Genomic DNA, 14,780 nt, shown 5'->3' with positions numbered 1-14,780 from the left:
TACATACAAAATTTGACAATCGTCCAGTAGTTACGGAGATAATCTGTCACATAAAAATTCGGACAGACGGAAACGGAAGACCTACTTTTTCGTATTCTAGGGGTCATGAAACGTCGAGAAAACATGAAAGTAAGTTCTACATAATCTACATACATAGTGGTCTGCCGGGATACAGGGAAATTTGTCGGTAGATTTCGAAACAGTCTTCTTGTTTTTTGATACAACACATTTTTCACATATACAGGATGTTACAATTACAAATGCAATAAATATTCCTAAAAATATAATCGACGCATAAAAAACTATATATGTAAGTGTTCTTTAATTTATATTTATCAAATATATATTTTGGTGATTCCAAAAGCGTTTTTTTTGTTACTCGGATTAGATTATCGGACGTTTTAGATGAAATTTCTAAATTGAAATCAGTAGAAACTAAAATATTACATTTCACCCCGCATTTTTTTAAGCAAACAGCCACCAATTTTGACGTAGAATTTTTTTTTATTTCTTTTTTTATGAAATAGTCAACTTTTATCATACAGTTTTTTTGATGCATTTTTTTTACATTTAAACCCATTTTTGAGATATTTTTTTAAAACGTTGTGGATTTTTACAAAAAAAAAAAAAAAAAAAACTTCAACCTTAAAATTGGCCTGTTAAAAAAAAATGATAAAGCACTTTATAATAAATTAAAAACAAAAACAAAATGTCAAGGGAAACGTACCATATTTTTCTTACTGCTAATTTGTCCCCTTTTTTGGTATATTTAATTTTATAGGATTGCATATTCCTGCACGTGTGATTCATGAATCCGTGTCGAGTTTTCACCCTAGACATCCAGATTTTTGGCGAAAAAATCAAAATTGTATAACATTTTGCAATAATTTACATCCTATATGTGTGATTTATGAATCCGTGTTGAGTTTTTACCCATAGTATCCAGATTTTTGGATAAAATTCAACATTGTATAACAATATTTTATTTGAAGCATAACTCGTTAATCAAAATTCATCCGTAACCTTACATTTTTGCCGAATTTCTTCAAATTTATTAGTATTTTTGGGAAAATCTGTTAACCGCTGATGCTTGTAATCTGAACGTGCTAATAGTCGAATTCGGTCGAAGTATAAACGTACAGTCGAAGTTAAGCATATGCTGAGAAATTGAGAATGTCTACATTTTCCTGTTAATTATTTGCTTTAAATATATTTCACACTTAAATATGCAGGGGCTGCGGGCATGTTCATCACACCACTTTATAGAAGTTAACAGTTGTCATAAAATGAAAATCGAAAAATTTAATTTTATAATTTTTTAAAGAAGCGGAATTTGTCGGACTATATTTCAAGGGCCAGGGAAGTTCTGTCTAAATAACCTTCCACAATTTTTTACTAGCTTTGTTTTTCTCGGTAGCGTTATAAAAATTCCAAAAACAACATCATTTTTCAAAACGCTAATGTCGCCGGCAAAAATAATAATAGCAATAATAAACCCAAATAACATCTGTGTACAATACCATAGGGCTCCACTTTGTAAATTTCCCGGTGGACCCCCATGTCCTCAATCCGACACTGATGTCCATTATACGTAAAGTTGGGTAATTGTTGAATTTTATAATTAATTCTGTTTAATTTGTTTTGTTTTTATAGTTCTTCTTTGTCGCTGAACCTTTTGGGATTAACCAAATTATTATCACTGTTGTTAACTCGAGTAGGACGCTGACCATGATAAAATTCTTCTAATTCGACTTCACACATTCTTGCACATGCTCCATAGGCGTCTCGTGAAACCTGAAAGTGTTCTGGTCCTCGTAATCTGAAAATTCAAACTAATTCTGCAAAGAACAAAGCTTTTCGAGGTAATACAAAATTAGAGATGTTGGTGTTGTAAATGTTCATTCTGTTGGGCTTTGAAACTGTTGGAAAATTGTATTCGCAAATTAAAGACCATAACATCAGGTGTTTCAGTGTATATTACTTAAATTAATAAACAAATCGCTAAATCTGCGACAGTTTTATTGCACGACAATATTAAAATTATCTTGTATCTATATTCGGAAAATGGCTTTTGAAAAAATAGAAACTTATTAATTTTTTGAAATTTGAGTTAAACTGAATTGATACGTTTGCATGTATGTATAACCAGTAAGGGTTTTTAAACACATTTTTCATGCTATTTTGTTTTAATTGATTGACGCTGGGTACACAATGGATGGGTTCTTGCAATTTTATCACAGAGTAGTAAACTTAATTTAAATACAGAGTAGTTGTAAATAACCCATTAAACGAATTACAATTGTTATATGTAAAGGTTATGACAAAACTAATGGGATATAATAAAAGGAACATTTTCTATTGATTAGACTACCTATTGGAGTCCTTATGCTTTTTAAATGAAACCACATTTTTCTCTTAGGTTTTAAACGTGAGTTCAATCTTTTGTTATATGAATAGATGTTACTTTTATTCATTTCTGACGTGAAATACCAGTTTGAAATTATAATAATACGCTCCTGACGAGAGATTTTACCTGATCTTGGAACAGTGTCATTTAGGGTCTGTTCATAGATGTTAAAAGAAAATATGGCGTCATTTAAATGAATGTTTGGAGTCGCCGTAGTAGTGAACATAGGTACTCAGATCAGTGGAAACTGAACCTTCTGTATTGGGTTGTTTTTGCTTTTTGTTTTAATTACTTCTGTGTTACTTTATCACTGGATAATTTAGCCACAAGCAATAAATTCGTTAAAAATCACTTGATCATTTAATCGTGTTTAAAGCAACTACTTACTCGTTTCTCAACCCTTCCCTACATCTAAAACATTGTTTGCGCTATTTGAACATGCACTGTCCTTAATAAATAGGAAAATAGACGTTTTTTGCGCTTATATTTATTGCACTTCCCGGTAAAGTGTGTAATTAAAGCCGTTGCAATTTTAGAAAATACTTTATTAAACATAACCAATGAATATTTTTGTCTACTGAATACGGACCAGAAACAAAACGCTTTACGGGCTGCCGCCTATGTCTCTGCTTAACTTGATCTTAACATCTAACGTTTAAATTGCTTGTATCTAAAAATAATTACAACAAAGGAACAACTAAAACAATTACTGCTAATAAAGAACTAAATTTAAAGAAAGACCTTACAAATGCACATTCGGAGCTGCTTACATTAAAACTCTTTTAAATTACGAACAATAAAAACTGTCAACAGTAAAACAGCCGCCACCCGGGGCATGGCGATCCACTTAACCCACAGCCACGTTTCTTCTTGCTAACTTAGAAGAGCTTTAGCGTAATTTTAGAATCATATCTTGGAAAATAAAGAAAACTATGTACAAACAGAGGAAACAGTTTATGCGGTTACGGTGTCGGTATCACTAGGAGGCAACGAATACGGTTTCTGTTTACGTTGGCGTCTGCGCTCGCGCCTCTCCCCCATGACGAGGCGCAGCTGTTCGAGTTTCCCGCGCGTGCGCAGGTTTTGGTCCTCACTACATGTCGAAGGCGACGGCTCGTCTTCTTGCTCGGGGACAGGTACTGGTTCCTCGGACCCTTTCCGACTTACTCTTCGGAACTCGGGCACCGAACAGAGGAGGTCGTTGAGGATGTGGACGATGGTGGCGACGTCGCGGCGCGGCCTGCCCTTCGGGTCCTGTAGGGCCGGGTTTAGAGCGCCGCTGAATGTGCCAGAGTACACGCTCTCCCTGCGGCCTGGAGGCACATCTGACGCTTTATATTCCAAACGCGTTAGTGAAGGGCAATCGGAGTCGCATTATGACTATTGTGGGACTTGGAATAATCAACTAAACGAGTTTTTTCGCCAAATTCTACCGTTGGTCGAAGTAGTTTGTATTATTAGCTTAGATGTTACTTAATAAATTTCGACAACTTCTTATGACAATTTTTAATAATTGAACGTTTCATTTTGTAAATGCTAGGCGTTAATTTATTATTATTACTAGAACATTAAACTAACACAGATCGTCTCCTTTTTCGAAATCTAAGATCTACGCCAATCAGACGTCGCTAAATGCCTCGTTATTTTATAAACTGGCCTTAAGTCAAATTATGATAAACTAAGAATTATAATGTCCATAACATTTTGTTCGATTGTGATTTAATTCATAGTTTTAGTCCTGTGTTTTGAGAAGACAAACTCATTCAAATCAACAGAGAAATATGTATTTTACAATTACGCTCCGCCCCTCAGTCTAACAACGAATGAAAAATTCATCACAATTGAAATCGGGGCGGGTGGGTGGGGCTTACTTTTTTTTTTTTTTTTAATATATAGATTTTTCTTTCAATAACAGGGTAGTTACACATGTTTTCAATTTCTTGTTGGGAAAAGAAAACTTCATATATTAAGAAAAAAGGAACCAAATATAAGCCCCCCCCCCCCACCCCTTCTCAATTGTGATGAATGCTTTATTCATCGTGAGCTGGGGCGTAATCCTTGTTTTTTTTTCTTTATTTACACAGTTTTCTTTTAAGAATTTTTTGCCTCGAAGAACAAGAGATATTATAACAAAAAATATAAACTCAATCTATTATTCAATAATTTTGGACTGTTGAAAAATTAAAAATTGAGAACCCATGAATTTCAAATTGAAAAACTGGAAAATTTAAAACTGAAAACTCGAAGAGATGTTGTAAAATTAAAAAATTGAAAAATTACAAATTGAAAAACTGTCGAAACGAAAAATTGTAAAACTAAAGAACATAAAAATCTGAAACGAAAAATTGTAAATGGAAACATTTAAAACTCGAGAAACTCAAATCGAAAGATTGCAAAATTTAGACCTTGAATTGAAAAGTTGAAAAATTCAAAAATTGAAGGAAAAAAGTTCAAGTCAAATAAGCTTCGGGGACGTTATTTACGTCACTGGTTTTTACTTTATACAGGTTATCAGAAAACAAAAATCGCAAAAAATGATAATTTTTCAGAGAAGTCTTTTTTGATTTATTTTATCACAGCAAACTTGTTTGCAGTTTCTGTTTGTTACAGTAAAAAAATAGGGCTTTTGAAAGACGTAGACATTTGGGATTTCCATACCACACGATCACTTAGCGTTACTAATTCAACAATTTACGTCACGACCATCGAGTTTACCAGGCGTCAATGCCCTTATAAAACTGGTATAAAATGAATAAAAATAATATAATAAAAAATCACGGCAGATTCATAAAGCGCAACTGTAGGAGTATGTCATTTTATAAAATTTGACAACAATCGGTCCGGTAGTAAATTCAGGCAGACAGACAGACGGAAACTTCCTTGGCTTACGTTCCGGAAGTAAAAAGTGACTTGTGTGTTTATTGGTTTGCATTATAATTAAAGCTTGTTATTAAAATTAAACGTCATAGGTGGAGAGGTTATGGCTCGTTTAATGAATTGAACAAAGTTAATTATGATGTGGACGAACAACAGAGCTATGGAGATTATTTATAACAGTGGATTCACAAGGTTCGGAATGTTGAAATTTTCGAATTACTTCAATTAATTGTGAAATATGAAAAATCAGCCAACTCTGATTCATTGCGATTAAAAAAAATATACCTATTTGTAATGGGCTAAATTAAGTTTCCCTCGTCAAGCTAAAAACAATGGCGTTCTCAAAATTTCAATATCTACATCTGTTGTCAGGATATTAGGACGCGGAATTCTAGCTGAAGACATTAATATTTTAATTATTTTTTGTCAAAGCACAAAAATACGAGTTACGGTAATTTGTAAATAAATTAAAATAGATTTGAGTAATTAATTGTAATTCTTAACATTGAAGTGTTTCTTCATATACGCAAAACTGATGTCGTTTAATATGTAGGCTGTCCGTAATGCAACTTTTCGAATATTTCAATAAATCCATTTTTTGATTAGCAACTTTTTAAGTTTTTAATTTTTAGATTTATCAATTTTTCGATTTTAGTTTTTCGTTTTTTCAGTTTTTCGAACTTTCCATTCACCAGTATTTTCATTTCAATTTTTTGAGTGTTTTGTTCAATTTTTTTTATTTTTCGGTTTTTCAATTTTTCTGTCGCAATTTTAAATTCAAAATTTTGTTTTTCAATTTTGTTTCCAGTTTTAAATTCTCGAATATTTAGATTTTGTAACTTTTGAATTTTTCAATTTTTCAGTATTTCCTTCTTAACCTTTTAGATTAACTCTTTATAAGTTTATTATTTAAGGTTTTTCAATTTTTCGATTCATATTTTATTTTTCGTCTTTTCAGTTGTTTGATTTTCCATTTTTCAATTTTTTATTTTGGATGTTTCCATTTTTCGAAGAGACACACCAAAAACACAAGAGTAACACGAAAAGCTCCTGCTTTACAATTTTTCAAAATTTCAATTTGAATAAACCTGTTTTTTGTCCAAAATTTAAAAATTCAAAAACAAGAACTTAATTATTTAAAAACTAGAAACTAAAAAGACTAAAAATTGAAAACTAGAAAAACCACACATCAAAAAATTGAAGACATAAAAATTGGAATAATCGTACATAAATACAAATTGAAAAAATCGAAAAATCTAGGAAACGAAAAATTGCTGGATCCAAAAACTGAAGGAACGAAAATTTCCATGATCGAAAAATTGTAAAATCGAAACCCTGTAAAAGTGAATAATTCTGAATCGAGAAAGTTAAAAATCCAAGTAAGTACAAAATAGAAAAATTGAAAAGTTGATAAATAGAAAATTTTTCCAAACTTGAAACAAATTCGAACAATTGCAAACCAAAAAATTGTAATACAATCTAACAGAAATTGGAAAATCGAGAAATTGCAAAATCAGAAAACTAAAGAATTTTTAAAAATTCAACAATGGGTGTAAAAATATGCTCAGTCAACACATTATAAATAAAATCCAAAAACGGTAAAATTTTCAAAATTTTAACTGTAATAAATTTATTCATTTTGTTTACAATTTAAAAATTAGAATCTGGGAAAATGAAACAGTAAAACATTGAGAACTTGAAAAATTTAAGAGCCGAATCAAAAATTGAAAAATCTAAAAATTAAAAAATTAAGGAAGTGCAAAATTGAAATATCGAAAAATTGCAAATAAAAAATTTAAATATATCTTCTACGAAAAATAAAAAAATTGAAAACTAGAAGACCTAAAATCGGACAACTGTAAAATCAAAAATCGAAAAATTAAAAATTGAGAAAATGGAAAATCCAAAAAGGAATAAACGAAAAATTAAAACATCTAGAAATTGATAAGTAGGGCTACCTGAAAAACTAAAAACGACATAATCGTGAACTAAAAAATTCGAAAGTTCAAAAACTGAACCACTCAAAAATCATAAAATCGAAGAATCAAAAAACTGAAAAAACGACAAATTGAAAAATCGAATGGTACAAGTTCAAAAAAATTTAAATCAAAATTTGCAATGAAAAATTGTAAGTAAGTTCGTTTACAGAACTTCTCAGAGCTAGAATCCACGTTTAACAAAATTTATAGAAAATTTGATCATATTTTACCGTCGAAATAAAACGAATGATAAACAACAGAAATTCAAGCAAATCTTTGCAAAATTATATATTAAATATTACAAATACAGTAGAACCTCGCTAATCCGAATTAATTGAGGAAAACGTGTGTTCGGAATAGTGATTTGTTCGGATCAGCGAATTTCCCAAAAATCTGAAAGGGAATTGAATAACAACTTCATACCCTGCTGAAAATAAACTTCAAGAAAGAAACCTTAATTTTTTTAAACAGAAATAAGCAACAATGGACATTATATACAGTCGAAAAAAATATTACTCCGTGACCATAAACACGCTATCCACGCCGGGATCTATATCCCTGAATTTTTTCAGAACTTCGTATTAAGTAATCCCTTATGCAAATTTCGACCCATTCTCGACGATTTTCGAAATTTAACTAAATATATTTTCAGGTAGATTTCGGGCGGCAGAAGTCACTTCCGGCCTCATTTCTTCGAAAACTTCAACTTTTTTTCCAGAATTAGTTAATTAATTCATTGCATTGAAATTTCGCAATTTTTAAACATTTCAAAAAATTCAATACAGCAGGTGTAGAAAGAAGATCTTGCGTCATTTTTGCAAGTAGGTGCATGTTTTCAAGTTCAGTTCGGATTGCAGAGTTTTTGTTCGGATTAAAGAGGCATCGACTTCAACTAGCCTCTGTTTGGATTATTGAGGTTATACTGTAATCAAATAAAAATTGTTTTTTGGCATAGAAAAATTACACATTACACGGTATTTGCCTTGCTTATGTTTCTAAAATTTCATTTTTTGTCAAAAAATTTCTACGTGAACAACCAAACCAAGACAATATATCTAATTTTTTCAATACTTAAATACTGGAACATTTTGTGCGTTGCCTCATCAACTTCTCTACTCACTCAGGGCGTGGTTTAATTATTTTTTATATAAATGTCACTGTCATTATCACAAATTGAGGTTAAACTAATTAAACTAAGCCTTACTTCTTTCACATTATTGGTTGCCAGTTTAAAAAATCACACCGTATATTCTTTAAATTTTCGGAGTATTAACGGTTGCATACGTTTTTTTTTATTATTTTATTTTAAAGTGTAGTGTACAACTTGGCAACGTCGGTATACTAAACACCTCCTGACTTGCTGTCATAAATGTCAATCTGTCAATCAGGTATGCCATCATAAAATTTTAAATCTTGCCAACATGACAAAAAATGACATTAATAATCATTCGTGTGTTTGCTACTTAACCAGTCCCCTACAAACTGACTTCAGTTAGTGCAGAAAATGTATATCTAACTAATAAAAATAAATTACGTTTTATCTAAACCCGGAAAATCAAGAAAATTCTAATAAAAATTAATGACGACAAATGTTCAGTTAATTTTTCAAAGATAACAGGAAGTCACTAATCACAAACGACAAACCGGGTGATCATAAATATATAAAAAGAACATCAAGCTGACTTTGGAAATTCTATCACTGCATGTGTAACAGAAATTGTCTTCTTCCTTATTTCACTAAACAATTTATTACAATCTAAAAATGACATGAATGAAAATATTGTGTACCGCAAGCCTAGGTTATGATATATTCTATAATCATCTGAGAACAATGGCAATGTTTAAGACGTCATTTTTTATTGATTCCGCCATCTTGAAGCAAATGTCATGATGTTATGTTTTTTTTATAAAATTTGTGGAAGATAAACTTGGTTAATATGGTAACAATTTTTATCTCAGTTGAAACATCGAGTTTACCTTTAACCATTAAGAGAATTACAAACAATTTTAATTTTTTGAAAAGTAGGACTGGATTTACAAATATCTAAAAAAACTATTAAAATATTTTTTTTAGTGAAAATATTACAATTACGTCATCTGTTCGAATAAGTGCACATGACCTTGCAATTGGAAACTTACTGACGTCACAATCATGGTGTCACACGGAACGTAACTAAGCAAACAAATTTATCGGTCTGAGAGTTTTTGCAAATATTATTGCACTTCACATTTTATTGAATTTATTAGTAATAATAATTTTTCAGAATTCATATTGTTAACAAAGTAAATTATTGAGTCATTGCCTGTTTAATTAGCGACGTCTGGGTTAATTAAAACAAATGATTATTGTATTCGAATTTGACTTTATCTACATTAATTTTATTTAAATGGAAAAAGTCAAAAACTCGCAGATAATATAACCGCAATGTAATATAAATTCTCTCCTCTATTAATAATGATTTATATTTTGGAAAGTTTGTCTGTAAAACCAAAAAACCCAGTTGACAGTGGAATAAATTTAACTTATTTCACTCATATCTTAAAAATATAGATACTTTGAACTGTAAACAAAATCCTATACGTTACACAAAGCATTGACACTCGGCCGACGCCTTGTGCGCAAATTTCACACTCGTTTGGTAGTAATGGTCTTATCCCACTTACAGCGTAAATAACTATTATTATACGGTTCGTGTTAGAAGAATCATGCCTGGCATTTTACTCAGTTGTCAAAACTTAAGTGTAACTATATAATTTTTGCCCACTTAACTGTGGCCAACTTAAGCTCGACTTGGCGTAAAATTGACGAAATTTTAGTAAATCTACCAGCTTATTAAATTTTTATTTATTGTAGTTGCGACCATATCAGACGAAAATGTCAGTTTAAAAATGACCCACATATTGTTCGATAAACGGTAGAATTCGAATTGGTTAATAATCTTAAGCGCGCAGTCCCACAAAAGTCATTTTCGCAGTACTTTGCTACATACTATTACGTCAAACTAAATAAACATTTTAATAATACCTTTATCGCGACCCGAAAATACGTCAGCTGATAATCTTCTCAACGTATGCTGAAGGTTTCTAGATGCTTGTAGTAAACTTGGAGGATTAGTGGCTGGCGGTGGTGGTCCGGAGACTACTGGCGGTTTTGTTCCTGAAACGGTGCTGAGTTGCAACTGTATTAGCATCATGTGATCTCCCAAACGCATGCTTAGGTTTAATGGGGCCTTGCCACAAAGGAATTCATTAACTTGGGTGTCGTTCAGAGATTCTAAGGCTTGCATTATCCCGATTTCGGGGCGTTGGGTCTGAAACGAGAGAAATATTCCTTATTAATTTACAATCAGCTATTGACTAAACCGAACTTTTGTAATCTGGGATTTACATTATTACAAAAAGTTTATCCATGTTTGTTTATCTGCGCAACCTTGGAAAAAGTGAAACATGTCATACTTTTCCACATGAAATCGCTCTTTAATCCATGATTAAACATTTATTCGATATTAATTGCATGTTATTTATCGATTTGGACAGATACAGGTGCCCTTTATTTGTGGATGTGGCATAATTATGATAATAATAAGTAATAGTTTTTTTAAATACTATAATGGCGTTGTCGGTGTCAAATTTCTTCGTTTTTTTTTTGCGATGCGTGAAACTTTATAATTAAGGGTGCATCACTGAGCGTCATATTGCGTCACGCCACTATTAATATGTAAAGTACCAACCATCAACACCGAATTTCCCAAGGGCTTACTGAAGTGAAGGGGTTATTATTAATCCATTTATAATGACGATCAAAACGAAAGTTTCGTTCATTTTAATACTAGGGATTGAAAAAATAATTAATTAGTAATTAAACCAAATCTAATTTACTACTCGTACGTCATACAGCATACAAATGGACGTATCTGTTGCGTTAACGTAGTCATATCAGATTATAAAGTTACACTACAAAGCAGTAAAAATAATTCTCTTATGCTTAAGCAACATTAAGCAGAAACTACATTATTATTTTTAAATTACTAAGGAATCACTAATCTTACTGAACGTTGATAAAACACTATCTACTCAAAGAATATAAAATATGTAAATCGAGGCTACGTTTGAATACAACAAAACCTCTAATGTTTCCACAACGACTTCGATTTCTTCTAATAATAGGAAAAACAAATTTCGGTTATGGAACGAACTACCACAAAAATCACTTTTTTGATGGGGAATTATGAGACTTGACGTTTCGAATTAGTACACACTTATGTTAGGTATGTAAATGAGAGTATTTCGCGAGGTTTATCAGTGGTCAGAATGAACACTTCAACAATTTATTTTTAAAGTTAAAATATTTAACATATCTAAAAGTCTCGGTGCCAAATAGTTGTTGATTTAAAAAATACTACAAGTATGACTTTCGTTGCATTCTAATAATGCAACAGTTTAAGTTCTACGTGGTTTTCATGTTGATATTTTAATTTAATAGGTCTAAATCACGGTAATTTAGTAGCTGACGTAGATTTATGAGAAAACTCTTTGGTGGAAAAAAATCAAAGGGAGATTTGCGACAAGCATTCACGCAAATTTTTTTTCGAGATTTACTAGTAAAATTCCAACAGAAAACGTAGTATGTAAACAAAAGAAAGGGAAACCCTGAAACCTTATAAGTCATCAAAGCAAACAAGATTTCGAGATATTGTACTAATTTTATTTTGCGTCATCACAGACAGCCAACATCCTACTAAGGAGGGTCAAATCTTTCACAAGTTTTCTCATATGTGTCCAAACTTTAAGCAATGATAGATTGACAGTTTTACACACCCATTTCGCGACACTGTGGGTGCCTGAAGAGGCAACATTATTCGAAACACCTTGCTCACTATAAAAATGGCATTACATTCGAACTTTTTTAGAAAACGTTGGTCTTAAATGTAGAAGTGGAAAAGTAATATTACATGCAGAAAAAGAGATATTATTCTATTTAAAACCTTTGCACACTGATGACATCATAAACAAATAAGCATTAAAAAAGCTGCATTAAGAAATCTAATTGAACTATTCGAACAATTTTGTGAAATTTTATTACTTTTTCAAATATTGGATTTATTCACAAATAGTTTTCAGAGAGATACTTCTAATTCTATTCTTGTCCATAATTAATGATAAGTGGTATTCTAAATATTTTGAAAAAAGACCAGTAGAAATTAATCAGGCGTAGTTTAATGTTGGCCGTTCAGTTGTCATGATGGAACCAAAATCATGGATTAAAAAGAAAAACAATCATGTTTTCAAGAATTTTGTTTTCGTTGTAGGACAGAAACGTTTTTGTGTTTTGTCTTCTGATAATAAATTATAAAATTTCGGTTATAAGAGCACGAAAAGCGGACTTACAACACCCAGTATTTAAAATGTCAGTCATAAAAAGTAATAATTGATTGAGTACTTCAGTGTGCCCCCAAAATCTAGAAATGTCTCATGAGTCATTTTTTTAATAATAAAAACAAAGCTTAGAATGTCAATATTATAAATAATACGAACATTAGATACTTAATTTAGCGGTTTTCTGAAGCGGTAAGTAAATTTGTTAAATACTTGTTCATATTATATGTATTACACAATCCTTAGATATGGATTGAATAAATAAATAAAACAATAAAAAAAAGTTTAAAATAACTTATGCTCTGTCATTGGTTAAAACAACATTTAACTACCGTTATATATCTTAATATTAAATATTAGTCATAAAGATTAATAGGGAATGTATAATTTATGCCACAAAAGTTAATTACACAGTTATATTCTAAAAATATACGTTACTTTCTGAAAATTCTGATTGTTGTACAGTTGTATTAAATTAAATTTTTGATTTTCTTTTCAGTTATGTGTACGGAAATTTTTTCAGCAACAAAATGGCACCGATTGTGTTGTCTCAGTGTACATATTAAAAAAAATTACATACTGGTGTTAAGTGAAAGTAACGTGAAAATGTTTATGTTAATCTTTTCAGTGCTTTCGAGCAAGGATGCTTTAGAAATTGTTGGTTTAATGGAAGCAAAAAATCCAGTAATTGTGTAATGTCATGAAAATGTAAGCGTGCTGTAAATTTTGAAAAAAAACAACATCGCATTGTAATTATAATAGAAAATAAAAACTGCACTATTGTTTCCACTACAAGCTTAATTATAATCAGGAAATGTAAATTATTATTCTAAGTAAGATTTAATTAATTAGAAGTGATGCACAAAAATGCTGGGAAGATTTGCATGAAACATTAGCCCCACCCTCCCAACCTCCAAATAGGTAAATTATGTAACTTCCAACACCAACACAGACACATCCTCATCCCTTCCCTCCACCTCATTTTATCTCCAAGTGAAAAAGTAAAGCAACAGTTAATGAACAGTAACAATTAAGTAAACAAAACACAGATCAGTGTTTTCCACCTCTGCTGCTATAATTAGCACATGCACTCCACAACATAAAAAAAGAACATACGATCAGCCCCGTCTCCACGTTGGGCAGCAGCGTGACCCTAGACCCATCGGAGATCCCATGCTGAAGCAGACTCCCCTCCTGCAGTTGCCTGGAACACAAAACCACCGAAATAAATCGTAACTGTAAAATACAGCGTTCTGTCACCCACTTATCGCGGAACAGCAGGCATATCCTGTCCCTGGGCACCTTGAGCCTCTTGGATACCAACTTCTTGAAGCCGTCCACGCTGATGTCGGGCTCCACCGTGAGGTAGAAGTCGCCCCCGGTGGTGGGGCTCACATGGATGGATATCTGCGAATGTGGGCCACACCCCTGCGAAATGGGGTTAGCGGCCGAGTGCGAGCTGTTCTCCATCGGGATCGTCCACGCGCGCACTTCACGGGCACTATAAGGCTGGGGCGGCGCTGCGGGGGGCCCAGGCTGCACCAGACACCATTTCAGAGCCCACGGATTGCACACACCGACAAAAAAACAATACAGTGATATTACGGTACCAGCGACTCCGGATTCTGACAAGTTTGGTTGCGCTCCAGACCTGGTGGGGGAGTGGGGATCGTTGCGGCGAACGACCCGTGGGCGAAGGGGCGCGGGACGGCGGGGGCGGCGCTGCCAGCGGTCACCAAACTGTACACACGTGTCGAGGAATTTGCCTAGCGGAAATTTGCGGTTATGTTGAACGACACTGCTGCTGATATGTCATTCCGAAAAAAAAAAAAACTTAAAATCCCCTAAAAACAACCAAATATAATCCCACAACACAAGGGAACTTGTTTAATTAGGTGATCTCATTTGATCCTGACCACCTCAGTATGGTCACGTGATTACACGTCACACGGTAGCCGTCCACCGATTGTCCAATTAAGTACTGAAAAATTAAAGTGTATTCAAGGAACAAATTAGCACTCGTGATTTTTACACTGGCCACAAAGACTATCCGAAGTAGTTCGTTTTCAATAAAACTAGTAAAAATGAAATGACGTTTTACAATTTTTCTTTTAGAAATTTAGTATGTAAACACCTGCGAC

General features: G+C 32.5%; 1 protein-coding gene across 1 annotated transcript; it reads right to left on the bottom strand.

Moving 5' to 3' along the window:
* Window positions 1-2,935: 2,935 nt before the first annotated feature.
* Window positions 2,936-14,349, bottom strand: LOC135141389 (midnolin homolog). The gene is made up of 4 exons (XM_064072452.1): window positions 13,904-14,349; window positions 13,756-13,843; window positions 10,289-10,574; window positions 2,936-3,738 (listed from the first exon to the last, which is right to left on the bottom strand). Exons 1-4 carry the CDS (start codon window positions 14,107-14,109, stop codon window positions 3,362-3,364), a joined length of 957 nt encoding a protein of 318 aa, XP_063928522.1. The 5' UTR covers window positions 14,110-14,349; the 3' UTR covers window positions 2,936-3,361.
* Between the last annotated feature and the right edge of the window lie 431 nt (window positions 14,350-14,780).

This window comes from Zophobas morio, unplaced genomic scaffold (genome assembly GCF_036711695.1).
Source record: "Zophobas morio isolate AGI-343-1 ecotype UQ-CSIRO unplaced genomic scaffold, CSIRO_AGI_Zmor_V1 ptg000004l, whole genome shotgun sequence".
Taxonomy (NCBI): Eukaryota; Metazoa; Arthropoda; class Insecta; order Coleoptera; family Tenebrionidae; genus Zophobas; species Zophobas morio.
This window is presented reverse-complemented; position numbering and strand designations above follow the sequence as displayed.